This window comes from Toxorhynchites rutilus, chromosome 2 (assembly GCF_029784135.1).
Source record: "Toxorhynchites rutilus septentrionalis strain SRP chromosome 2, ASM2978413v1, whole genome shotgun sequence".
In the NCBI taxonomy this organism is placed as follows: Eukaryota; Metazoa; Arthropoda; class Insecta; order Diptera; family Culicidae; genus Toxorhynchites; species Toxorhynchites rutilus.
Genome location: NC_073745.1, coordinates 48,984,903 through 49,012,882, shown reverse-complemented (window position 1 = coordinate 49,012,882; position 27,980 = coordinate 48,984,903). Strand labels below are relative to the sequence as shown.

At 40.5% G+C, this 27,980-nt stretch overlaps 1 protein-coding gene across 1 annotated transcript; it reads left to right on the top strand.

The window, feature by feature from the left end:
* The first annotated feature begins 261 nt into the window (after window positions 1–261).
* LOC129771548 (mRNA (2'-O-methyladenosine-N(6)-)-methyltransferase) lies at window positions 262–26,323 on the top strand. The gene is made up of 5 exons (XM_055775299.1): window positions 262–740; window positions 9,499–11,149; window positions 11,219–11,625; window positions 11,694–11,837; window positions 24,493–26,323. Exons 2-5 carry the CDS (start codon window positions 9,536–9,538, stop codon window positions 24,752–24,754), a joined length of 2,427 nt encoding a protein of 808 aa, XP_055631274.1. The 5' UTR covers window positions 262–740; window positions 9,499–9,535; the 3' UTR covers window positions 24,755–26,323.
* Window positions 26,324–27,980: the final 1,657 nt, after the last annotated feature.

Genomic DNA, 27,980 nt, shown 5'->3' with positions numbered 1-27,980 from the left:
CTTCTTCGGCCCTGCCCTGTATTCAAAACACAAATTATTCGCTCTCGCACCCGAATGGGATGACGCAGTCGCATTTTCTCTTCATGCTGTTGTTTATGTATATCTCTCGTCTTCCCTTTCTCCCACCACACTTTTATCCATGCATCCATCCCGTTCTAGCTCACTCGACTGCTGGTGAGCTCTCGCGTGAGCGACTTGGATCGACGTTGCTGCGCTCTTTTTCATCGCTGTCTGAGCAAGAGAAACTTCAGTTTTCATTTTTCAATCGAGGAACGCGAATGATCAGAAAATGCAAATGGCGTACGGCAGAAGAACGCAGCGGTTTTCTGTGCTGGCAAAGTTTTCGTACGAAAGTACTTTTTGCGCGATGTATTAGCGGGAAAATTTAGTGCGAGTGAAAAGCTGATGTGTTCGGAAATGATGAAGTGATGAAGTACGACTGAAAAGTGTACAGTATGCAGTGGAAAGTTTAAGTTAAACATTTGCCCGTCTTTAGAGGCAGTTTTTTTGTGCAAGCGAGTGAAAATTTTAATGAACTCCGCGAAAACCGCAGCTGGACGGTCTTGCTGGGTGTTTTTGTGTATTCCGAACAGCTATAATCGAAAAGTGGAAAATATTTCTATAGAATTCGCTGTGCGGAAGTTAAAAAGTGCAAATCGATCTCTGGAGTATAAAAATTTTCGCGCTTCTGAAGCCGCTGCGGAAAATCGCACCCGTTCCTTGCGTTGTATCGTTGTAGAGTGAGTATTGATGGCAAACTCGGTATTTTTTTCCATGGAAAATATAAAAAATATATCTGAGTATCGCTTGCTGTGTGTGAATTAAGTTGTGAGCAAAATGTTCGATATCGCAAATGGAATACAATTTGTTTAACGACAAATTAACTTACAAGTTTGCGTGAGCGCGGGCGTCTCCGGAATCAGCATTAGAATCTCTCCACGGCTTCGCCACGTACAGGGCGTTCCGTACATCGAAGCGTTCAAATTGTTTCTGCTTACTTTCAGCGTCGTAGCGATATCTTTATAATACCGAAACAACACTCTTCGTCATTCAGCTCTGCTGTCCCTCTTCAGGCAGTGCTGCCAGTCCCGAGTGCAAGGCTAAATTGGTAGTTTTGTGTCTCTTGCGTGGAGAAGTATAAGTTTAGCTAATGATGAATCGAAAACCAAACTTATCAATGCTATATGTAACATCATTGAACTTGGATCATGGCAATATACAACAGAAAATTATATGTGAATGATTTGAAAACTTCAGCGTAATATTTAAATTTCTCAGTCACGAAATATTCCGAAACAATACTGGCAATCATGCAAATTGCTAACTGTTCCTCGCGTCAAACTTGTCCTGTGCTTGCGGTTCTTCTCCCACTGCGCTCTCCCTTCCATCACACACCCGTGTACGCGTTGTCTCGGACGCTCACAGTTCGCCACCCCATCGTCATCTATTTTGTTTCTACAGACTTTTGCTGCTGCCTAACCACCACCCAACGAAGCCAAACAAAACACCAAACGCCACAGAGATTTAACTGAATTCGAAAGAGAAATCGAACAGTCGCTCGCGGACTAGCGAACAGGACATACCTATTGGGAAGGAGGCCCTTAGGAAGAGCTTCCCGGAAGTGCCGGCCCATGTGGTCGGTCGGCTCCGGATCGGGATTTGTTTGTTTCTGTTTTCTTCGCTTCGAATATGTGGTTTAGTATTTTGATGCATTTTTTGCTTGTTTTTCTAGAGTCGACCGGGAGAGCGCCGTGCGGATTGCTTTAATTTTAGATTTCAACGAGCAACGGACATACGCATGATGAAGATTAGCGTCAGTTGGTTCTTGACGGCCGGCCGGATCAGGTGGTTCAGGATTAGATTATCATTTCATAATCTAGTTTTATGAAATACGTGCGTTTAATACACTGTTGGTTCCGCAACAATTTGGGCTGTTTAGATATACTTTTTTCGCATCAACAAATGCCCATTCAATTGAATTTGAGAATTTTATTTATCTTGTATTGTTTTTATGTGGATATATGAAACATAAAATATTGCAATTGTCAAAAATGAATACATTAAATTGAATCAAAAAGATTCAATTGCAAAAGCTGCATTCCTTCTGTTTAGCACCCTAGTTTCAAGGATATGGATTTCATTATTGAAAATTTCAAAACATCCTTCGAAAAGATGACAGGGTTTTAAAGGCTTTTTGATAAAGAACGTTCGCATTGTGCTATTCAGAGCAACTTTTCCCTGTTACTAAACACGGCTCAAATAATACTTAACATCCATTTGAAAAAAATAATAATCACGAAACCGCTCGCTTCTTTGTTTATTTCCAATGATACCTAAGATCTACGTTTAGTAGGATTCGATCGATTATTTGCAGTTCACTCGTGTCGACCACCTGGAAAAACCAATGAGCAAGAACCATTGCACAATGGTCCAGGAGATGCATTCAAGTTGAAATTAGCATTTAGAGCTCGACAGTTATTCTCTAGACAAAAACTGTCTTCGACAAAGTTGTTACATATGATAGAGCGCTCATTTTCATGTTATCAAAAATAGGGTGACCAAAATTGCTGATGAAATAAAAAATATAACTTTTTTATCTTTATAGATAGAGGTAAATATAGCTCGACAATATTATAGTCTCAGTTATTTGAAACATCTTTGTAGAACAAAGTTTTTTTCTATCTCTTGAAATAACTGATATAGCGCCTTTTTTCTAAGTTGCGTTAGGGTCACCATGGAAAAAAACTGTTTGTTTGCTCTAACTTTTATATCTTAAGTTCTACATACAAACTGTCTTCGAAAGACTTTTAGAACATACTAATACAAACATTTTTGGGTGCAGAACTTGTCAATATCTCAACTTCACTCAAAGTTATTGATATTTCTTCCCAAAAAATACGTTCTCTTCAATTGCTTGCCATTCTTTCTGGGGCAAACATAAAAAAAGTTTGTTGACGGAATTTGAAAGAACAAATTTCACTCTATATAATATGTGATTTTCAAAGATATGCTATTTTATGTATTTGAGTTTATTAAAATTGAAATTATGAGTTTTTGGGTGAAAACCAATCAATAACTTTGAGCAGGATTATTATATATTGACAAATTCTGCATCGCAAAATGTTGGTATTGATAAGCTCTAAAAGTCGTGCGAAGACAATTTTGATGAAGAATTTTAAATATAAAAGTTAGTGTAAAAACAGTTTTTTCATGGTTACCGTAATGCAACTTAGTTAAAAAAACAACTTTGTGGGAGATACTTATTCTTTAGACAAAAACTGTCTTCGACAAAGTTGTTACATATGATAGAGCGCTCAATTTTATGTTATCAAAAATAGGGACACCAAAATTTTCGATGAAATAAAAAATCTAACTTTCTTATCTTTATGGACAGGGATAAACATAGTTCGACAATGTTATAACCTCAATTATTTTAAACAACTTTGTAGAACAAGGTTTTTTTCTATCTTTTAATAAAATCGATTTAGCTCTTTATTTCCTAGGTTGCATTAGGGTGACCATGAAAAAAGCGGTTTTTTTGCTCTAACTTTTATATTTCAAATTCTACATCAAAACTGTCTTCGTACGATTTTTCCATTATGTTCCCAGCGTTCAAGAAGGGCCACAAGAATGATGTAATGAATTACCGCGGCGTGACGTCACTATGTGCAGGATCCAAATTATTTGAAATTCTGATAAGCAATGAAATGTTTCGAATTGCAAAATCATATATTTCCCAAGATCAACATGGTCTCTTCCCGGGGAGGTCTACAGCTACGAACTACAATTTACCTCGTTGTGCTTGAAATCCATGGAACAGGGAGGGCAAGTCGATGTGGTGTACACGGATCTAAAATCTGCGTTTGACAGAGTGAACCACAAAATCCTTCTGTTCAAGCTAGACCGCCTGGGAGTGGCAACGAATCTTGTGAAATGGATGGAACCATACTTGACAAACCGTCAGCTTAACGTTAAGTTAGGGATTACCGAATCTGAACCGTTTACTAAACCCTCCGGTGTCCCACAAGGTTGGACCATTATTGTTCTCGTTGTTCTTCAATGATGTCTGCTATGCCGTGCTCCAGGGATGTCGAATCATATATGCCGATGACTTCAAAATATATTGGCATGTGAAGTTTGTCGATGACTGCAGGATGTTGCAAACGATCATAGACATTTTTGCGAGTTGGTGCAGTCGCAACTATCTGATCATAAGCGTGAAGAAGTGCACAGTCATCTCATTCACTAGGAAGAAACCCCCTATTATCTGTACCTGTCGCATAGGGAATGAACCATTGGAAAGGACACGCGTTGTGAAGGATCTCGGTTTAATGCTGGACTCAGAGCTGAACTTCCGTGAACATTATGACTATGCCATCAACAAAGCCAACCGAGACTTAGGGTTCATCTTCCGGATATCCGCAGAATTCCGTGACCCATACTGCTTAAGATCTCTGTATTTTAGTTTAGTTCGGTCCACATTGGAAACAACGGTTGTAGTATGGAGCCCCTTTCGCAGGGTATGGATCGAAAGGATTGGGAGAATAGAATCGAAGTTTCTGAGGTACGCATTGAGATTTCTGCCATGGCAAAACCAAAATCAGCTCCCAGAGACGGAACATAATTAAAGCCACATTCGACGGAGAACTTCTTGGCGAGATCGATGCCCCATGGATTCTCACTCGAATCAATATTAACGTCGTACCATGACCACTCAGATAGCGGAGTTTCCTTCGACTTCCATCACACCGAACAGATTATGCTCAGTACGAACCAGTTTCATCTTTGTGTGTTCTTTTTAATTCTTTTTATTATTTGTTTGATTTCAATGTAAGCACTAAAGTTTTCCGTGATCAAATTTTAAATGTAGTTTAAATTTAGTATTCATGTAGACCTTGAAGTTCGATGGATGAATTGTAAAACAATAAAACAAAAACAATAACTGCTAGAGAAGACATTCGCAATTTACAAGTTTTACTTACTTCGTGTTATTTACTTCAACTCGTCTCATATGCTCCTATTCCTGCTAGGCATTTTTGTCCAGCGTTTTTTTTAACAAGACAGGTATTCTGTGTAATTTTATTTGCGATTGTTAATGAAATAATTGAGCTCAGGTTATTACTTGAACCCCTTGAACGACAATTTATTTTCAGTCAGCATTGCTCTGGCAGACGATTTTCTAAGTTTTAAGAGGAGCGGTTGAGCTTTAGCTTGGGTAGACTGTACACTTCGTAGTTGCTCTCCGTGATTGACCTGAACCAGCGAACGTGCACAAAGAACACACTGAATGACGCTTGGGAGTAGCAAACCATTCTTATTGTACAACTTTCGGTGATTCGAGCATTAAATAGCCAATAACGACGCCGGCCACGTCCTTACAGTCACAAGAGGAAGGGAAGGAATGTTAGTATGATATTGCCTCTATAGCGTGGTTCCCTAGCGCTTATCAAGGAAGGGAAAGTTGTTAGTGGAGGAGATAACCGCACAGCGGATCATCCGCTCGCGGAAAATCGGGATTCTACTGTACGTTGTTTGCTTTTGCCTGTATGTGAATTTAATCCATTCAGAAAGGTAAACAGCGCAAAGTTGACGGTTTCTACATTTGCACTGTTTTTGCTGGTACGATGAAATCTTTAAGTTGTTTTCATCTCTTTTATAACAAATGCTTTCTATTTTACAGAAAATATTACTGTTATCTGTGACATAGGTTGCATTACAGTTCTCGCGTTACGTAATTTGTGCACGACGCCTTACCTTCCTTTTTCTTTCTTCGGAGACTATCCATTAATTCATGCTTGAAAACCATACTATCAAAGCTGAGATCCCATTGGGTTCTTGAAAGAAGTTATGTGTCACAAATCACTCCGCACTGCTGAAATAGACATGGTTGTATTGAGAAGAATGTTTCATGACAGCCAGAAAGGCTGAGGTCTCATTAGGGCGTTATAAAAGGATGATGTTTGGATTTGCCTCGTATTCTAAATCTGAGCTCGATGAAACTTTGCAAGCTATACACTTGCGTTGGTTTCGGCGAGTCTATGAACAAGACTTGACAGAGGCTGCAGATGGATCTGAATGTGAGATTTTGAAATGAAGAAGAGAAGGAGGCGATAAAAAGTTACATGACGTCAATGTTCATGGGACGTCATCAGATCAATTTGCAGCTTTTAAAGAAGGCCTGGTAAGTATATGTTTGAACAAATGTCTTCTGGCGTCGATGGAAGAGAATTGGTCATTTCACGCGGACTTTCAAAATGGAGAAGAAAAACTTTTGAATTTGGGTAGCTACGGATTGCATATTTTACATGGTGCATCCAAGAAGCTTCTTCGAGAGAAGCTTTTGATTATATTGATGGATTTTGTACGTATCAATGAAACTCCAGCAGACTCGGCATTGGACCAATATTACTAGAAACAAAAAAAAATTGCTAAGGGTAAGGGTAAGTTTACGGAACTTTTTACCAAAGTAAAATTGGTCTTCGGTCTCTCGTGCGGAAATACCAACGCTGAGAGGATTTTTCCATCAACACCGAATGTTTTTATGATGCTACGTTTCATATCGGAATGATGGCATCAGTAAAATGTCGAGCTAGTATAGCATATAAACATCATTCACACGTGTTTAAAAATAATGTGTGTTTACTGACATGTCAAAATGCTATGGAAATTGAATTATTATCAAGTCATATCATCAATGTTTTATTTAGCTCCATCGCTTTCGTTTCGTTTAACGTTTCGTTGAAGACGGCAATGAGCTCAAAAGATTCATCTCAAGATATTTTCGTAAGATGATTTTGATTTTAATGATTTTTTGTCTGTCTATTTACGTTTCGAGAACACCTAAATGGTCTGACCTGAACCTCGGGTCTAAAAAGGTTGCGATCAGATAATTTCAATCTTTTTCTAAATAGATAAAACGACATCTCAAGCGTTCAACTATGTTCTCATACGAAGTATGTTCGGTGTTTTTTGTGCAGTCCTGTCTTTTTCCAAATACTTTTTTAATGCAGGAACATGTGGAATTACCTCGAATATATAAAAGCCCAACGTACTTCTCCACCAAGCCTAACAGTTGAGTCTTCAAATTAGTGAATTTGTCGCCAATCATAATAATTTCGATTTGTAGTGAGGTAAGTGTACCCTAGGGTGCCAATGAAATCATCTCGAATTTCAAAAAGTTACCCCATAAAAAATGTTCCCCACCTCGAAAAAACAACCTATGCAAAATATCAATCGGACTTAAGGGAGAGTGGCGCAAAGTGGTCAAAGTTTGAGTTTTTTGAAAATCGAAAAATCACCCAAGAGAGGAGTAAAGGAAATTGAGGTTTTCGAAAAAAAAATGTTGATGCCAAATGTCTTAAAATTACATGGAACGTCGAGATCTAGTGTCATCTCGAAAAAAAAAAAATTGTCTAAAATCGACACTCTGGGACTTAGAAATCTAAGCTTCCCAAAACACGAGATGAAACGTATGGTTTCAAATGCCAATAAAAATAGTTATCTCGATTTCTCATTCGGAACTTGTTGCGAAATGTTGATTTGCACGATAATATACCATATGCAAAGTATTAGCTCATTGGAACTTCATTTATTAGTGTCACAGACTGTTCGGGAATAGAATCAAAACGCCGATTCTTTTTAGCGTAGTGCTTAAAGCTAGAATTTTAATATTTATTAATACAGTATTTAGGAAGGTTATCATATTAACTCTCAAATTCGATACGCCTTTCAATTTTCTTTTCCTCGAACAAATATTCTCGGTTCCTTTCTAAGCCCTAATAATGATTTCAATCAATCGAATAAAGAAATTAATAACTATATAAAACTTACTTATAAGTTCGATTGAATAATGTTCTATCACATTTATTCATTCAGACGTGAGTGAGCTCCTCCAACTCAAAATGCAATTAACTTTAGAATAATTTCCAGTTCTTTACAATACAATCCAAATTTTGTTAATAATTATTCTTTTATATTGAAGTACAAAAAATCTTCCTTTTCACTCAACTGACCTGCATTGACCTCATATCATTTTTGTGGTATCTGTGTCAGTTCCCTTATCTAGCCTCTGCGTCAGTGATAACGGCAAGGTTGCTAAATGTGGGGCTAAATCATCAACACAGACGTTAAAATTTGAGTTTTTTTTTGAAAAACGAAAGATCACCGAAAACCGGAATTTTCAAAAAAAAATTGTTGATGTCAAATGTCTTAAAATTGCATTGCTTGTCGAGATTTAATATTATCACGAAAAAAATTGTTAAATTTAAAAAAACTCAAACTTTAACCGCTTTGCGTACAAATATTCACGAGTAACGAATATGATTTTATTGCAGTGTAAATGGCTTTTTTTTCTTGAAACACACTGCCCTCATTATATTGATGACAATAGCAAACGAGTTCATTTTGTTCATATCGCTGATGCATGAACAAATTTGCTATAATGAATGAATGCGGCATTGAGAGGGGTTCATAGCTTCGCTGTTATTTATACTTTGAATATCAAAAGCAACAAATTGATATTCATCACATTCGGAACGATATTCGTTCTGGCATTGATTTTGAGTCAAAATTCAAAAATAAAACAAGTCAGGCTGAACAAAAACGCCAGAGTTCGATGAAACGAACTTTGCAAGAAATCGCGCAGGATTTTGTTTGGCGAGACAGTAACAACGGTATAAATAAAAGCCAACCTCACACAGCTACCTCAGGTTAAAAGTAAACAACAGCTGATATTCAATTGTGGCATCTTGAATAATCAAGATGAAAATGACACTAGGTAGAAAAATAAACTTAAAAAAAAAATATTGAAAAACAAAAATTCATTTGCTCATATTCACTGGTTATCTGGATCAGTCATTTTCATTTTCGTTTGGAATAAATAGGTTTTCGATTCAACAATAGCCCGAAAATCTATGCATTTGAACTTAGCGAAGATGATTTTTTTTCAACACTGCGTATTTTAAACGAAAAATGTAATATTCGTTCAAAATTTTTATTTAAAAATGTGTTCATTTCTTTCTTACATTTAACACTTTATTTGCACCATGTCACATGCCGTTTCTCTCAATTTTGTATTTGCTAATAAAGAGCCGAATATCTGGTCGCTCGAGATCCGGCTATCCGGCCGAACAACTATTAATCACTAATTTTGACACATCGTTTAAATATTAGTACAATGTATAGCTATAGAGATTCGTCAAAAGTGATGGAATCGAGATCTAAGGCCGAGTTCTTCTTGAAGGGACCTGGTTATTTTAGATCCGTCTTATCGTTCGCTTAAATATGGATTTTTCTGCCTCGGATTACTTCGAAGCAACTACGCGCATAACAAAATTGTGTCCCATGAATGCACTCATATGGAAGAATACATTTATAACCGTCTGAGGATATGAAAAAATGAAAGAACTATTTGTGTAGTTTTCGCCAGAACATATGTTGCATCGCCCCTCCTCGCCATTGTTTACGCACCGTGATTCAAGTTCCATATTCTTTTTTCAGTTCTTGTACTGTTTGAAGTAAATCCAGCCAATGAACCATGAACGACATAAGCACCAACAGTAAGGAAACTGTGCTTGCCGGGCCTTCAGCATGGGAACAGCTAACGAATCCGGCATTGGCCGAGCAACATCACCAGCAGCTACAGCAGCAACAGCAGCAGCACCAGCAGCATCTTGGCGCTTCCCAACATCAGCATGCACATCCGCAGCAACACCATCAACAACAGCAACAGCAATCTCAACCGCAGCATGTGATACCGCAGCACCACCATCAAATGCAACACCATCACCAACTTCATCCTCAACATGGGCCACCGCCCTCCCCTTTGCAGCATCCTCACTCGCAGCCACCACTCCAGCAGCATCTTCATCAACCACTTCAGCACCAGGCCACAAGTCCCACGACAACTGCGGCGCCACTGACACCGACCAAAACGACGCCCCCGGATATGTCACACACACCCCAGACTGCCCCCAATCCATCGACAGCAGCATCAGGCTATTCAGAGGAGCTTCATCCAGAGTTGGTTAATCAAGGCTGGAGAAAATTCTGGTCCAAGCGCGAGGGGCGACCCTACTTTTGGAACAAATTGACTGGCGAATCACTGTGGGAGCCACCGATGTTGAATCGAGCTAATCAGCAATTTGATCCTTTAACAGATCCCCTCGGAATTTGCCATGCTGGTCAAAATGGACCCACTTCTCAGCCAAACAACAACAATGCGCTAAAGAGAAGGGCATCCGAGGACATCCAGAGTCATCATCAGCAGGTACCTGGTGCTCCACCTTTGAAGAAATATGTCCTGCCTGGACCGTGGGATTTGGAAATTCCGACAAACGTTGTTATGTACGATCGCATTCCAACGATGTTTGCGCACCCCTACCCAGAAGTGGAAGCTCTGCGGGGGCTGCTCACCATACGGCTATACAAGACATACGAAGATCTATGCACCAAACGAGAATCGATCAATCCCCCGGCGGGTTCATTCAACCGCTGGCTGATGGAGCGAAAGATAATTGATCGGGGATGCGATCCGATGCTTCCGAGCGTCTGCCAGCCGGAAATCTCACAGCAAATGTACAGGGAAATCATACGTGACATTCCGATTAAGATCGTTAAGCCAAAGTTCACTGGTGATGCGCGGAAACAGTTATCACGTTATTGCGACGCCGCCAAGAAAATTGTCGAGCAACGGTCCGCTTCGGTCGAAAGCAAAAAAGTGGTCAAATGGAACGCCGAGGAAACCTACGAATGGTTGCGGAAGACCGTGGGGGCGAGTTATGAAGATTTCCAGGATCGATTGACCCACTTGCAGCGACAGTGCGAACCGCACATTGTAGAAACCGTTCGGAACAGTGTTGAACAGCTTTGCACAAAAATCTACCATTTGTCGGCACAACACGCGAAGGCGATTCGTGATCGTCACAGTCAAATCCTTAAAGAGAGTGGCATCCAGGAGTTGACACAACCTCTGCAGCCACCCCTCGTGCGGAAGGTTTGGTGCTATCCCGTGCAGTTTGCCATCCCGACGCCTCGGATGCCTCAAATCGAGTACAACACGGATAGGGATCACATGAGCATAAAGTATATGCATGCATCCATCCAGGGACCCGATAACCACACGATCAACAGCTTGCATCTTCAGAAGTTGGTGAGTGGAGTCTTCTTATTCTTTTTTTTGACGCGTGATATTTTATTTTGGCATAAATTTTTGTTACAGGAGCAACTTTACCGCTTTAATTGCTTCGACGACAAAAAGTTCGATTTCTTCATTGGCCGGGTATACTGCATGTTGAAGCGCTACTCGACCTTCCTATGCAATGTGAGTCCAAACCAACAGGAACCGGAACTGACGCAGGCTGCCCTGCCAGCGGTAGTTTTCGAGTGTCTCCATCAACATTTTGGGGTGACCTTCGAGTGTTTCGCCAGTCCGCTTAACTGCTACTTCCGACAGTACTGTTCCGCCTTTGGCGATACGGATTCATATTTCGGTTCGAGAGGACCGTTCCTGGAATTTAAGCCGGTATCGGGTTCGTTCCAGGTGAATCCACCATACTGTGAGGAACTGATCGACGCAACGCTGCAGCACATCGATCGGCTGCTGACGGATTCAACGGATCCGCTGAGGTGAGGATCCATTTTTCCGTCCGAGGGTAAATGTTATCCGACATTAATGTTTCGTGTTGGCTTTTCAGCTTCATAGTTTTTCTACAAGAATGGAAAGATCCGCCGTTGCAGTGCATATCTAAGATAGAGGATAGCCATTTCAAACGTAAACAGGTGGTTGTCACCGCTATGGAACACTATTATCGCCATGGGCTGCAGCATTGTATACCGAGGTAAGGATTTGTAGTTGATAAGACTAATTTAGCAAAAAACCGCACCAACGTTCGTACTTATCAATCAATTTGAAATGCTTGAATATGATTAATATTTGTCCAGTTCAAACGGATATTGTTTTGTTTATCTTATAGAGGCAAAACGTGTATTCGAATTGTATATAACAGCTGATACTTTAAATTTCTTGAGTACGGTCGAATGACGAGAGATGACTCAGGTAAAAAATATTTGGCGGTGATTCGATTATTGTTTTTGGAAAGAAAATCGCACAGCGAAATCAAAGAGCGCTTGGATGCTGTATACGGTGACTCTTCTCCTTCGATGGCGACCGTCAAAAATTGGTTAAACGAGTTCAACGTGGTCGTTTCTTGATGAGCCACGCTCAGGTGCCCCGAGAACGGCTACCACGGAGGATAACGTGACAAAAATCCACGATTTCGTATTGGCAGACCGCCGATTGAAGGTACTCGAGATAGCTGAAACAGTAGGCGTCTCAAAAGACCGCGTGGGTCATACCCTGCATGAAATTTTGTACATAAGAAAGCTGTCGGTGGGATGGGTGTCGCGTTTGCTCACTCCGGACAACAAGCGCAACCGTGAGACCACTTCAGAGTAGTGTTCGATACTGTTTAAGCGCAATCAGAAGAAGTTTCTGCGTCGTTTCGTGACCATCGACGAAACATGGATCCACTGATACACACCAGAGACCAAGGAACAGTCGAAAGGCGAAGACGAAGACTGTCCTATCGGCCGGAAAGGTGATGGTCACCGTTTTCTGGGATTCACAAGGTGTGATCTACATCGACTACCAGGAGAAGGACAAAACGGTCACAGGGCTCTACTATGCCGATTCGACGGCGAATTGCAGAAAACACGGCCCCATTTGGCGAAGGAAAAAGTGTTCTTCCACCATGATAACGCACCGGCTCACACCTCCGCCGTCGCCACGGCCAAATTGGCCGAATTGCACTACGAACTGCTGCCCCATTCAGCGTATTCTCAAGATTTGGTCCCACGCGACTTTTTTTTTGTTTTCAAACTTTAAAAAGTCACTCGCCTGACAGAAATTTGAGTCGAATGGGGAGGTCATTGCCGCCACGAAGGCCTACTTTACAGACCTCGAGAAAACGTATTTTTCAGATGGATTAAAGAAGTTGGAGCTTCGCTGAGTCATGTGTATCGATCTAAAAGAAGACTATGTTGAGAAATAAATTACCACTTTTCCAAATTTTTTTTTTTTTATAGGCTAAGTACTTATCGGACTGCCCTCGTAGCTTTCGAGCTCGTGTTTTAGCGCGATCTTGCACATCATGATTCATAAGTCTTTAGATCATGTCTCTGTTTAATCCACTGAATCATCCCAACACTGGTTTTGAAATTCTTGGCCAAATCACGAATAAAAGCATCCCTGTTCTTCTGAATATAATTTACAACTTTTCGGTCCTAGGATTACTTGGTCCGGGTTGTCGTCCACTTCTGCTGAGATCCTCGAAAGAACACTCAGTACCGAATGTTGCGACTATTCGTTTAACACATTCTGGACAAACTTTGATTTTTTTTGCTATTTCGTGGTATGTAACACCCAGAATTTTTTTTTAAATTTTTAAATCAATCCGCGACATTTCGAAAACAACTTTATGCCCGCGTCTAAATGACTTGTATTTCGAATTTTGACATGTAAACAAAGCGTGCTCTGATCGCACGACAAAAAAAGTTCACCCGTTTGTGTGTAATACCTTGTTAAATGTTTAAGACTACTTTTCGATACATCGATTATCGACTCCGGTATCAGATAGGAGATAAAAAGTAGGGTGGCTTCCAGAATCAAGCGAAAAAGTTTACCTCGCGGCGCAGAATAAAGAAGAAAACTCTTTTGGAAGCACCTGTAACATTTTTGTCGCCGATTTAGAGCGATGGTTGAAACTGCTTCAGAATAAATTTTCCCCATCTTTTTACTGTGGAAAAAATGAAGAATATATTTTTCTGGAACTTTCCATTTTGAATAAAGCTTAGATTATCTGGAAATGGGGCCCCCTATTAACAGATCTTATTTGTCAAGTTTCCCCATAATTTTATGATAACTTGGTGTTGAGCTCTCCAGAATGAGAGAAGGAAGAAGGACTTGAGCTCATCCGCAACATTGACAGATTTTTTGAAAAACTGTACGATGAATCGAATTTTTGTGACAAAGTGGCGATTGTTCAATGGCTACAGTGGTTATACGGTTCAAGCTATGTTCCACCCATATTACATATCTTGCATCTCTCTTGCATCTACCACAAAGCTGACTCCACCCTACGTTACTATAACGGATATTTGTCAATTATGAACAACAATTAATCATCATTGATATGATTATTAGGAATGTTATACCTTGGGCCTGATTCTCCTGCGCGAATGGAATGTGACAGCGATGAACTTCTCAAAGTCACATGACCCAGGTCACTGTATCACCAAAGGCGATTGGCATGACATGAGAGGTTCATTTTGGAGTAAAATACTTAATGAATCACAAATGGTGGAGTGTTTATTGGAATATAGGTCAAAGCTTGTGTTTTTTGCAAAGGCTCTATGCATTCAGTGTGTTTTATGAATATATATTTTTCTGATTTTAAAAATTTTCATTCCTTGTTACAAATATGTACAGGAGATAATTTCGTTCATCTTTATAATCTTTTTCCTCTTATTATAATTGATGAAAAATAATATCACTGGGACAAGAAGATAAACAAAATATATTTTCAAATCTGTTTTTTCATAGTCCCTTTGCATTAATATTATTGTATGTTTTTTCAATTGTTTTAATTTTGTATCCGTATTTTGATTCCGCATTCGTGTTTTGACTTAGTGTCCGGTGCTAATTCCGTAAAAAATTCGCTAAGTTTGGTTAAAAGGTTGACTATTCTTTCTAACATACGCGTAATCATCAATTTTATAGTCTTTCCACATAAAAGCCATCAAGGTAGGATATATTTATTATCGCATTTAAAGAATTTACATAAAATGATAAAGTTGTAAAGGATCTTCTAATGCTACTGTTCGAAACTGCGCTGTTATCGTCTGGATTTTCACTGGATGAGCTCGGTGTGCACGCATCTTGCATCTATCGTATGGTCAAACTGGGGCTTGGAATCGATGAGGACGAAGCTATGAGCACATATGATATTCAAGCCGCATCTACCGGTGAAGATGTTCCTCCACTAGTGGATGACACCGAGGATGCCTCACACATGGAAGAAGTCGATTAAACATATACGATTTTTAACTACTTGAGTAGCTTTTCGTAGTTTTTGATAGTCTGATATGTGTTTTTAGAGAAAGGAAACGGTATGCGGAATTGAGTTTCTCGTATCAGTTATGGTCAACTCTTGTAAACATACATTTTTATTTTGTTCCGCGTTATAACGGCTGCAAAAGATGTATATTCTTGTCATTAGTAATCGCATACCAAATACTTGAACTGACTACATGTTAATAATAAATATAAATTATTTCAAAATGTACAGTTTAACTGGATTGCATTCGAAATTGCCTATTTTTGTCCGAAAATTTTCACAATGTATATGATGACTTCTTTGAATCTGGAGTAGCAATTGCCCGTTTGGAACGGCGAATGAATCAAATCCTTTGGAAATGCCTAATCCTATTTTTGGCTTCCATTGCTCGTACTAGTCGATAACAAAAGAGGATACGACTTCAAAAGTCACAAAAAGGCAAGTTTATCCACTGCCATCGCCCAGGAGAATTGAGTCGGTGTTCATTAGAGTTCACTCAAGGTAAAAATCTCACCACAGTCGCCTTCGAAAATTGAGAGTTCCCGTGAACATGAACGCGAACAAACACTTTTTTTTGTTAATAATTCATCATTCCATATATAAAACGCAAGGAGAACATATTGAAACGGTAGGAAGAAACATTTTCTAGTTGAAAAACATAGTGAAACATAGATCATATTCATAAAAAATGGATTAATTCAATATTTCACAACGATTCTAAACTTCCATCGTGGAATCGAGTTGTTGGTGAACTCACCATAGTTCACCGACTTCGGTGAACGTGAACGTGAAAACAGTGGTGAATATAGATGTCAAAATATTTTCCCGTTCATGTTCACGTTCGAATGTCGCAAGGCATTCTGCAAATTATTTCACCGATCATTTCACGGTGAACTACATTGCGAACAAATCACTAAAAAATCGTGGTGAATAGAATGTTTTGGTTCACGTTCACGTTCATATTAAAAGTTCGCAAATAAAGGTGAAGTAAATGATAATCGAGCTTCAATAAAGTAATTCGGATAAAATATACAGTTGTTCACGGATCAATCCGAAGCAATGCAGTTTTTCAACCCGTGAATGAATGAAATTGCATCCATATCAATTTTTTATGGAAAACTTGAGAATTGCTAAACATATCCTTTTGAGCCTGGTTTAGAGTTCCCGTGAACGTGAACTTGAACAGGTGGTGGAATAGTACGATCATTTCACGGTGAACTACATTGCGAACAAACAACTAAAAAAAATCGTGGTGAATAGAATGATTTTGTTCACGTTCATATTAAAAGTTCGGCAGTAAACGTAAAGTAAATAAACATCGATCTTCAATTAAGTAATTCGGATAAAATATACAGTTGTTCACGAATCAACCCGAAGCAACGAAGTTTTTCAACCCGTGCAGAGATCCGATTGAATGAAATTGCATCCATATCAAAATTTTCATTGAAAACTTGAGAATTGCTGAACATATTCTTTTAAGATAACGGTGAAATAATTTTCAGAATGCCTTGAGACATTCGAACGTGAACACGGAGAAATATTTTGACGTCTATATTCACCACGGTTCACGTTCACGTTCACCGAAGTCGGTGAACTATGGTGAGTTCACCAACATCTCGATTCCACGGTGGAAATTCAGAATCGTTGTGAAATATGAATTATTCCACTTTTATCAATATGAATTGTGTTTAAACATGTTTCTCAACTAGAAAATGTTCCTTCCTATCGTTTCAAGATGTTTTACTCGCGTTTTATATAAGGACTGATGAATTATTAACAAAAAAGTGTTTGTCCGCGTTCATGTTCACGGGAACTCTAAACCTACCTTTATAGTTCACGGTGAAATAATTTTCAGAATGCCTTGGGACATTCGAACGTGAACATGAACGAATGAACATTTTGACGTCCATATTCACCACCGTTTCCACGTTCACGTTCACCGAAGTCGGTGAACTACGGTGAGTTCACCAACATCTCGATTTCACGGTGGAAATTCATAATCGTGAAATATTGAATCAATCCACTTTTATCAATATGAATTGCGTTTAAACATGTTTTTCTAGTAGAAAATGTTTCTTCCTAGCGTTTCAAGATGTTTTCCTCGCGTTTTATATATGGACTGAAGAATTATTAACCAAAAAGTGTTTGTTCGCGTTCACGTTCACGGGAACTCTAAACCTACCTTAAAGGGTCACAAAAAGGCAAGTTTATTCACTGCCATCGCCCAGGAGAATTGAGTCGGTGTTCATTAGAGTTCACTCAAGGTAAAAATCTCACCACAGTCGCCTTTGAAAATTGAGAGTTCCCGTGAACATGAACGCGAACAAACACTTTTTTGTTAATAATTCATCATTCCATATATAAAACGCGAGGAGAACATCTTGAAACGGTAGGAAGAAACATTTTCTAGTTGAAAAACATAGTGAAACATAGATCATATTCATAAAAAATGGATTCATCCAATATTTCACAACGATTCTGAATTTCCACCGTGGAATCGAGATGTTGGTGAAATCACCATAGTTCACCGACTTCGTTGAACGTGAACGTGAAAACAGTGGTGAATATAGACGTCAAAATATTTCCCCGTTCATGTTCACGTTCGAATGTCTCAAGGCATTCTGAAAATTATTTCACCGTGAACTGTGAAAGGATATATTAAGTTTTCAATGAAAATTTTGATATGGATGCAATTTCATTCAATCGGATCTCTGCACGGGTTGAAAAACTTCGTTGCTTCGGGTTGATTCGTGAACAACTGTATATTTTATCCGAATTACTTTATTGAAGATCGATGTTTATTTACTTCACGTTTACTGCCGAACTTTTAATATGTACGTGAACGTGAACAAAATCGTTCTATTCACCACGATTTTTTTAGTTGTATGTTCGCAGTGTAGTTCACCGTGAAATGATCGTACTATTTCACCACCTGTTCATGTACACGTTAACGGGAACTCTAAACCACGCTTTAATTGGAAAATCCGCGTAAAAAAACGCGTAATTCGAGAATTCGCGTAAAAACCATGTCACTTAATGATAGATATCAAATGGGACTATCTTTACGTAGAACGGAAGTAAAAAGATTAATATTGCTCGCTTTCGAAAACCCGTAGTTTTTTCTGCAATTTCGTTGGTTACTGGTAGCTATAGTTCGGTTTTTCTCACGAATGAGGTCATCTGTTGTTGTCCCTTCCCTTGTGATTTGTACACCCTACTGCCGATGCACGTGCAGTACCACTGTTGGACCGTCCAGAGCTAAGTAGACATGAAGAGACATTCACAAATCGCTGTCCGTGAAACCCCCGTCCCGTGGTACCGCCCGGTAAGCTCCCCGTTACCCACCTAAAATCCACGTAAGGATCGTGATTATGTGCGGCACTAATTTCCTTCATAAGCGCTAAGCTCCGTTACAAGCACTTATAACCGTAATATGCTCTGGTAATATATAAGAGATAAATGTAAGCTGAGGGAGAGATGTGATATTGTACTGGTTTTTTTACGCGGTACCGCATAAAAATATACAAAAAAAATTCTACGATCGAAAAAATCGAAAGAAACCATCGTGATTTTAGAAGTACAAAGAATCGATCCAAAAAATCGAAATGGAAAAAAATCGATTTCGCCGGTCCAGCCATGTTCAATCGTCAAATCAAAACGTACTTTAAATTGTTTCGTCCACCAAAGTTCGTGAACCAAGATCAACTACAAAACCAGGTAGACAGAGGTCCTATAACAAGACAATTCAATTTACGCCAAGAATTTCTCTAGTTGACAATGGGTACCTGACTATCGCAGGATAATGGATAACGGAGCAGAATAATAAAACGTAGTTACTCTCTAAGTGACGAAGATGGATTGAAAAATTTTATTTATTACCGTATCCATAGCAACGAGTATGTGTGTAGAAATGTGTAGAAATTGGATAAATAGTCAGGGTCGAATTTGCATCGATGTCACACGGTTGTGTAACCCGACACTCCTCCTCAATGATGCTGGTTCGATGTCACGGTTGGATCTTTGACTCCGATGGCAGTTCGGTGTCTGTCTAGCTTCACACGGTCCAACGGCTTCGTCATGATGTCGGCCTCCATGCGCTCGGTTGGTATGTAACGCAGATCAATGATTTGCTGCTGGTGTAGATCCTTCGTGAAAGCATACTTTGTATCTATGTGTTTGGAACGTCTCTCAAGACGTTGGGATTCGACAATCTTTATGCACGACTGGTTATCTTCCCATACGATGATAGGTTTCGCTTGAGCTTGTTGCAAGTCGTTCAGTAGTTTTCGGAACCACATTAGCTGCTGACATCCGTCCGCCAACGCTACGAATTCGGCCTCCGTCGAGGAAAGGGCGACACATGTTTGCTTCCGTGTTCCCCAGTCGACAAGACCGCCGCCGAACTTAAGCAGAAATCCGGAATGCGATTTTCTGTCTCCTTCGTCACCGGCCCAAACAGCGTCCACGAAGCACTCCATCTCGCCGCATCCGGATCCCAGGTGCAGACGATGGTTCTTTGTAGTCTTCAGATATCGAAGGACTCTCTTGGCTTCGGTCCAGTCGCGGTTTGTAGGGTTTGTAACTTTTCTGCCCAGCAGTGAGACGGATACGCAAATGTCCGGTCGGGTGTTGACCGAAACGTAAAGCAAACAGCCTACCAGGCTACGGAATGACGTGTTTGTAGGCAATGCACACTCCTCCTTTTGCTTGAGGTATCCGGGGTCAATCGGCACTTTCGACGGCTTGGCTTCATCGTGTCCGAATCGTCGAATCATCTTTTCGATGTAACTTGTTTGATCGAGAGTGTAATGGTCACCGTCTCTCGTCACGTGAATCCCCAAGAAGTGCTTGAGTTCGCCTAAACAGGATAACTTGAAGTGATGCTGGAGCTGTTGACGAATCTCCTCAAAATCTTCCTCGGAGTTACAGGCGACGACCATATCGTCCACGTATATGAGGATGTAGGTCACCTTTCTGTCATAGTTGCGGGTATACAGACACGTATCGGCTTCAGCTTGGTGGAAGCCCATGGACTTGAAAACTCCGTCGATCTTCCTATTCCATGCTCGAGCGGACTGCTTGAGTCCGTAAATGCTGCGCTTGAGGTGGCAAACCATGCCATCGTGTCGATCGAAGCCAGCGGGTTGCTTCATATACATGTCTTCTTGCAGCTCCGCATACAGATAGGCGTTCTTGATATCGAGGTGCTTGACCACCATCTGCTGCTTACTGGCCAAAACGAGGACTGTTCGGAGAGTCGTTTGACGTACGACGAGAGCGAATACCTCGTCGTAGTCTTGGCCTAATTTCTGTGCGAATCCCTGGGCGACTAGTCGTGCTTTGTGCCGCACCACTCGTCCGTGTTCGTTCTCCTTCTTCTTAAACGTCCACTTACAACCTACCGCCTTTCGACCTGGAGGTAATTGTACGAGCTCCCACGTACCATTTTCTTTTAGCGCATCGATCTCCTCCTTCATTGCGACTTTCCAGGCAGCTGCTTCCGGACTGTTGATCGCTTCAGAGTAGTTTTGGGGTTCTTCGTTTACGTGCTTCGTTACGTTGGTGACATCGTCGAATCGTTGGGGCGGGAAACTTTTCATAAGTCGTAGAGATCGCTTTGGTTTCGATTCCTCGATGTTGATTTCCTCTCCAAGTAGAGTATCTTCATCGCTGAAACCGTAAAAATCGTCATCCGAATGGCTCCCAACCTCGCTTTCCTGTTCAGCGTTTTCTGCAGTCTCGGGTTGTGCTTCGGGTTCGTTCGGAATTTTTCGTGACAGAAAATTAAACTCCACCTCCTCAGCTTGATTGCTTCGTGTCGGCTCAACCGTTGGAATGGTGTCCGTGCCGCTCTCGATGAACTTGACGTCGCGGCTCACATGGATTTTCCGTGTGGTTGTGTCGAGGAAACGATAGGCTTTGTGTTCGTTTGAATAGCCAACAAAAATCAATTTCTGTGCGGTGACATCCAGCTTCTTTCTCTTTGCCTTCGGAATGTGGACCCACGCTGTGCAACCGAAGATTCGCAGGTGATCGACCTTGGGTTTTACACCGTTCCAATGTGTAACGTCGACTGGTTTCGTAGGCAACACGTTTTGAAGATACACGGCCGTGTTGATCGCCTCCGCCCAGTATCGCTGATCCAGTTGTGCGTCGAATAGCATGCACCGTACCATTTCGATAAGCGAGCGGTTCTTCCGCTCCACAATCCCGTTCTGTTGCGGACTGTAGCCGGCGGTGTACTGGACTGAGATCCCTTCGCGCTTGTAGAAAGACCGCAACTGCATTCCGCTGTACTCACCGCCTTGATCCGAGCGTATGGCCTTGGGCGTCCACTCGAAAAAAGTTTTGGCAAACGCAACGTACTCTTCAATTTTGACTGCGACCTCCGACTTCTCCCTCAATAGGTAGAGTACACAATAGCGACTGTGGTCATCAATCATGGTCATAAAATATCGATAACCACTGATCGATGGCACCTCCACCGGACCGCAAACGTCCGTGTGCACCAGATCCATGGGCGCCTTTGATCTGGATTTGGATTCGCTCGGGAAAGGAGTGCGAGGAGTTTTGCCTTTCAAACAGCATGCACAGTTTTCGTCAACAGCGCATTCGTAAATCGTTAAACCATCCGCCAGATCAGCTTGCTGTAAACGTTCGATAGCCTTCGGGTCCCGATGACCGAATCTCCGATGCCAGACGTGCTTGCAATCTTTATTGTGGTGACCGCCCGCCACCATTACAGTATCTTCCGGTTGCTTGATTTGGTACAGGCCTTCCTTAAGGTGTGCCACGGCGACGACAACCTCTCTATATAGAATACGACAACCAGCGACATCGAAAACGACCGTGGCTTGCTTCTGGACGAGTGCCGGTACGGACAACAGGTTCATAGATAGACTAGGAGTGTACAGAGCAAAACTTAATGTAACTTCCCGACGAAAACCTTGTTCATCTGCGCACTCGATGACACAGGAACCTTCACCACGTACGACCGCTTGCTTGCCGTCTGCCAGGTTAACAAATTTAACTTCACTTTCACGCAGCTCTCGGAATAACTTTCGATCAGCGACGGTATGTCGTGTTGCGCCGGAATCTACAATCCATGGTTTGGTTATACTGCTTTCTATTGCTCCTCCTGCAGCTAGGGCGAAGGACACGGATTCCTTCTTGTTGGAGGGTTTCTCAGCACTTTTGGACCCCTTCTCCGAGTCACGAACCAACTTCCGGCATTTGTTCTGCTTGTGTCCCGGCTTCTTGCAGTAGTGACAAACGATTTGTTTTTTCTTCTTACCGTCGTGAATGACTTTCAATGCCGAACTCGAACTGGAACCTTGCTGTTTCGCCTCTTCGTCGAACAGCTTCCGCTTGACCAACTCCAATGTTAGTTCGTCGTCGGAACGACTTTCGAGGGCTGTGGTTAAAGTGTCGAATGAGCTAGGGAGACTCCTTAGGATCATCGCAACCGTAAGGTTTTCTGCCAGTTCCTGGCCAGCATTGGCCAGACGGGAGAATAACTCCTCCATCTCGAACAAAAACTCCGCCATATCTGCGCCGTCGACGAAACGTTTGTCGCAAATACGTTTTAGGAGCGACACCTTCGACATTAAACTGGTTTTCTGGTGGTGGTTTTGAAGCGCCGTCCAGACGGCTTTGGCCGTCGTCGATCCGCGAATCAGACCGTGTTGGTTATCTTCGACTAGTAGTCCGATGGTGGCCCTTGCCTTGGCGTCACCTGCATCCCACGTTGCTTGTGTCACCGTTTCCGGTTTCACTCCCGGCTCCACGTAGTACCAAAGATCCTCCCGCACGAGCAGCAACTCGATTTTGAAGCGCCAGGTTGGATAGTTGCTGTTATTCAGCTTTTGCAGCGAGAATCGATTTCCTTCCATCACTTTTCTCGATAATTAACCGTTTAATAAAATCACTTTTACTCCGCTGCTGGGCCCATAACCTATCGCAGGATAATGGAAAACGGAGCGGAATAATAAAACGTAGTTACTCTCTGAGTGACGAAGATGGATTGAAATTTTTTATTTATTACCGTATCCATAGCAACGTGTATGTGTGTAGAAATGTGTAGAAATTGGATAAATAGTCAGGGTCGAATTTGCATCGATGTCACACGGTTGTGTAACCCGACACTGACATCGTTTTAAACAGACTGAGAGAAGTCATGTATAAGGTTGTTTCAAAAGTTATCACCCTCAATGGCCAACTGAATATCATATTCATCACCACCGTAATGCTTTCCTCGTAGAAAAGATGCTCCGGTTGCTATACCTGACATTCACTGTGTCGTTCATATACTCACACGGAGCAACTGCGCCAATCATGCATTTTATCGTGCACCTCATACGCAGGCTGACGAGACGGTGCTCGGTGAATCTTCTGTTGTTCCGTCACGTATTCCAGACCTGTATCATATCTCACCAATAGAGAGCGACACTCGAACTGAATGGTTAATTTTTTCACATAAGGCAAGGAAATAGCAGCAGAGGCATAAACCATAGAAGACGAACCTTCAGTGCCTCTTATCCGAACGATACGATTCATATAGGGCTTGCCTAACCTCTGCACGCTCCAGTACTTCTTACACTAGGGTTGATCAATTATCTACTGGAATCGATACAAGCTGTGAGACCTCGTATTATCGATCCATCATTCAACCCTCAACCCTTTGCGGACGTATGTCTGCTCTCAGCCACCACATCAAGAAAAAAACTAATGCTATATTCATAGTTTATCTAAACGTCTGAACGTTTTCCTTATGTCTAGAGAACCTTTTCACGAATCAAAACGGTGCTTCTATGAAAAATAGATAACGACCACCGGTACCGAAATCAGCATCAGCTTAGCATATAGTGACCAAGAAGTTAGGCAGATCCCATGTCTCAGCTGCTAGGAAACCCAAACATTTGTTGCATGATTGTTGCATGTTGCATTCCGCATAGAGTGCGAGAGACAGTAGCGAAGATGCAGGGATTAGGGTTTGAGGTGATAGAGCATCTTCCATTCTCGATACTTCCAAAATCGAATTCTGTTTTTCGAGACATCTATGTGGCAGAGATCGATGAAGATCGGGCCTAGTACATCGTCGTCGATAGAAATGTATGGAGGTCCTACTTGCAATGTAGTAGATTTATTATTGAGTGACGATTTATCAATGCGGCATTGTAATATTACCATTTCTTCGGTGGAAAAGGAAACATTGGCTTCAGATCTTACCATTTTGATTATCAAATTTTTTCTTGTTATGCTAATTTTAAGGGTCAAATCGAATCAAAGGTGCCAATTCCAATGTATACCAATCAATGGAAGTTAGCAAAGTTGAAACTGATATTCTGGGACTATCTAACCTTTCTCACTTTTTTTACAGATCGGAGGTAAACTTTAAGAGCATCCACGGCACGATGGTGGTTTGGCTTCAAAATAACGCTGCCTTCCAGCGCTGGGGACCGACCGAGGCCCGTGTCGATGCGCTGTTGGAAGCATTCCGGCCCGGGCGCGAACGAGAGCGTGACAAAGCAGTACCTGCGAGCATTGGATCGGCAACGGCCGGTAGCCCTCCAGAAATGTCGGCAAACAGTGAACCCCCTGGTTCCAATACCCCTAAAACCCCTCAAACACCGACTGTTTGAAGGAAGAAAGGTCTTTCTTTTGGATATTTCATAGAATGTGTAATAGTGTCGAATCGGTTATTTGAATGCTAACAGCAAAACAATAGTCTACACCAAAATTCTACCGAGAATGTGGGTCAGTTGCATCAAGTTTTGCTCTACCCACGCTAGAACCACAAGTAGAAATAAACATATGGCGAACTACAAATTTTGTAGCGAGCACTAGTATCAGTAGTGAAAGGTTAAGATTCGGTTCGCTATTAGTTTCTATGTCGTCAAGAATAACAAGTCAGACACTTATTAAGTAATATTTTAATCAAACATATTCTGAACGAGGCAGTGAAAACAAGAAAACAAACTTTGTGTCCTAAATAAGCTAGCAGAAAACAAGCATAATTGTACTATTCATTGTTGATTCTTTTTAATTGACTTGATTGCGAAACGTTGGTAATGTGAGAGTCGCACAGAGCTTAATTGCTCTTAGGGCAGTTCATGAGAAGGTCTATTCTAGTTGTAAAATATTACGATAAATTATTAATCTATAAGTTAACTGTAAAACTGGTTCAGTAAACATTCACTAACTGGACGAAAACGGAAGATCAGTTATCGACATTCGCGTTTGAACTGGTCCGACATGTTAAACGTCAAATAAAATCGAGGGAACTTCAACGAATTGTTTGATTCGCGTTGATCAGGAAATTGTATAAACTAAAGGATTCTAATGGAAGTTTCGCATTGAGTGCAACAACAGGTATGACATATAATTTGAGGAAATTATTTTTGTGTAGTTTGTTTCAATGTTTTTGTCATGCGAAACAAATGTCAATTTTCATAACATTTCAAATTACATTCGAATGCTCCTCACAGCAAATCTTCCATTTGAATATGGCGTCGATTGTTTACGATATTCTGCTTTTTAACTGGTCCAAGGACCTGTTAACATTCGCCTAGTTAAAAAGCAGACCAGTTAGTGAACCATTACTGTAGAACAATCTTAGTAACCAAGTTCTCCTGTAATGTATAGGAATATAAAAAAGATAGGTCTGGAGGCGAATGAACTGCAAAGTTTAAAGCCTCTTAAAAACAAAGAAACGAAACGAAAAAGATAGTGTATGAAACATAGTTTTGACTGTAAGGATTTCTTTCCTATAGACGGAGAAAAAAAATGGGGGACATTCTCCTCTATGTGGCAATATGTTATTTGTTTTGAAAACATTTGTGGAGATTTTTATATTATCATTTCAAGGTCTTTATTTTACATTAAAATATAATTGAAGGCGCATATTTGCTACCATTGAAATGGTATCAAGCGATGAGAGGGTTTGTTCCGCGATAGGAATTTAACGATAAAAACAGAAGAAAACAAAACGCGACCAAACAACATAAGAGGGAGACGCCTCCAGTAACAACATAATAAAATAGTAAAAATGAATGGAAGGTTTTCGCATTTTGTTTTCGACTTCAGGAACTACGTTCTAATGGTTTTTTGATGTAATAATCATTAAGATATTATTTGATGTACAAATCTGAACCATAATAATGTTGACATTATTCGAACGTTATAAATATATATACATACGAGAAAATCTAGATTTTACAGGACTTTTTTTTTATTAAATCGTTTATTTTTACAGGCTCAGTTACATAAGTTTAAAGAAGCCAAACTCCTATCTGTATAGTTACAAGTATATATAAACATTTTTTATTAATTCTAATGTTAATGAAGTAGAGAACCGATTACTCGCGGTTTGCTCGAGTTTAGAAGGGTGACATTTTTTTCAGGAAAAGGATGGGATATAAAGATATGTTCACAATGTTCACGCTCACATTCATCATACTCAATTCTTAAGGTGAAGGTGGAAGCTAGCCATTGTAGTAGTATAGGTAAACCCTCGTGTAAAAATGGGGTAATAGTGTTTGTGAGAGAAGAGCAAAGCACACGTAAATAGATCAATTCACTTATCAGACTGTGTGGCGCTTCATTGACACGAGTCTTTGAATACATTTGAAAAAAAACAAATAACAATTCAATACTAAAGTAAAATGTATGAACGATATGTTCCGATGAACAATTGCAAATATAAATATATATAGAAGGTGCATTTGCATATGATTCTGATTATACGCGAGCATAACATGAGCAAATTTATAACACATGCGAATTGGGGCTCTTTTGGTATTAACAAGTTCTTCCGCATAGTAACTCGATGTTGATAATTCCTTAATATTTTCCTTCGTTGATCGTATTGTTTTCACATATTCACGTTGGAAAGCCTTAACCCTTCTCTTCGTTGGGCGATGCATTTAGATTGAATTTAATACTTTTCCGTTTACTGTTTTTGAAAGCATAGGCAGCCGTGGCAGTGTTCCGGGCTCTGCAATACAATTTTCTTACCCAATGTTAAAGTTGCTAAAACTTACATTATAGACCCATTAAACGTAAAAATAATAATTGTATTGATATCAACACAATTTTATTCTATTGATTTTCATGACATGGGACGCTATGACTCCGGAATAACATTTTATTGAGTGGTTTTTATAGCTTTTTCGATGATGTTGTTTGGCATCAGTGTCGAAAAAATAACGATGCTTCCACCAATACAAACAAAACCATTGCAGAAGATTGAAAAACGAAAATTTAACTTTCAGAGCACTTGCTCGAGTTTTCCGACGTTCTTCACTATACGGTGCGAAAGCAGATGAAAATTTAATATCTTGTGAGTAATCGATTAGAGTTTGGTTGATATTGCTTGATGGGAAGTGTGCGAAAACGATTTTCTTCACACTGTTTCGCAAAATTATTGATTTTCAGGCGAGAGGTGAGGGAGGGAGATGAAAGAAATGAGCGCCATTGTGGCAGCCATTTGTGGCTAGCTTCCACCTTCACCTTAAGCCTATCTTATATCTAATATGTATTTACATTTCACCTTATTCTTACTAACAATAGTAAGAAGGGATTTGATTTCTCGCGAAGGAAAAGGAAAAGGAGAATATAAGGATATAAGGACAATCACACATGAAGACATGGGACATGAAATCAAGGTCTAACCAAGTCAACACATCTCTCACCGGCACATTGGGCTGCCTTCCTCTAGCCCGAAGAGAGTTTTCTAAATTCGATCTGGCAACAAGATACTCCTCGCACGACCAAACAACGTGTTCGATGTCGTGGTAACCTTGGCCACAAGCACAGATATTGCCATCGGCAAGATTAAAACGAAAGAGTAGTGCGTCTAACGAACAG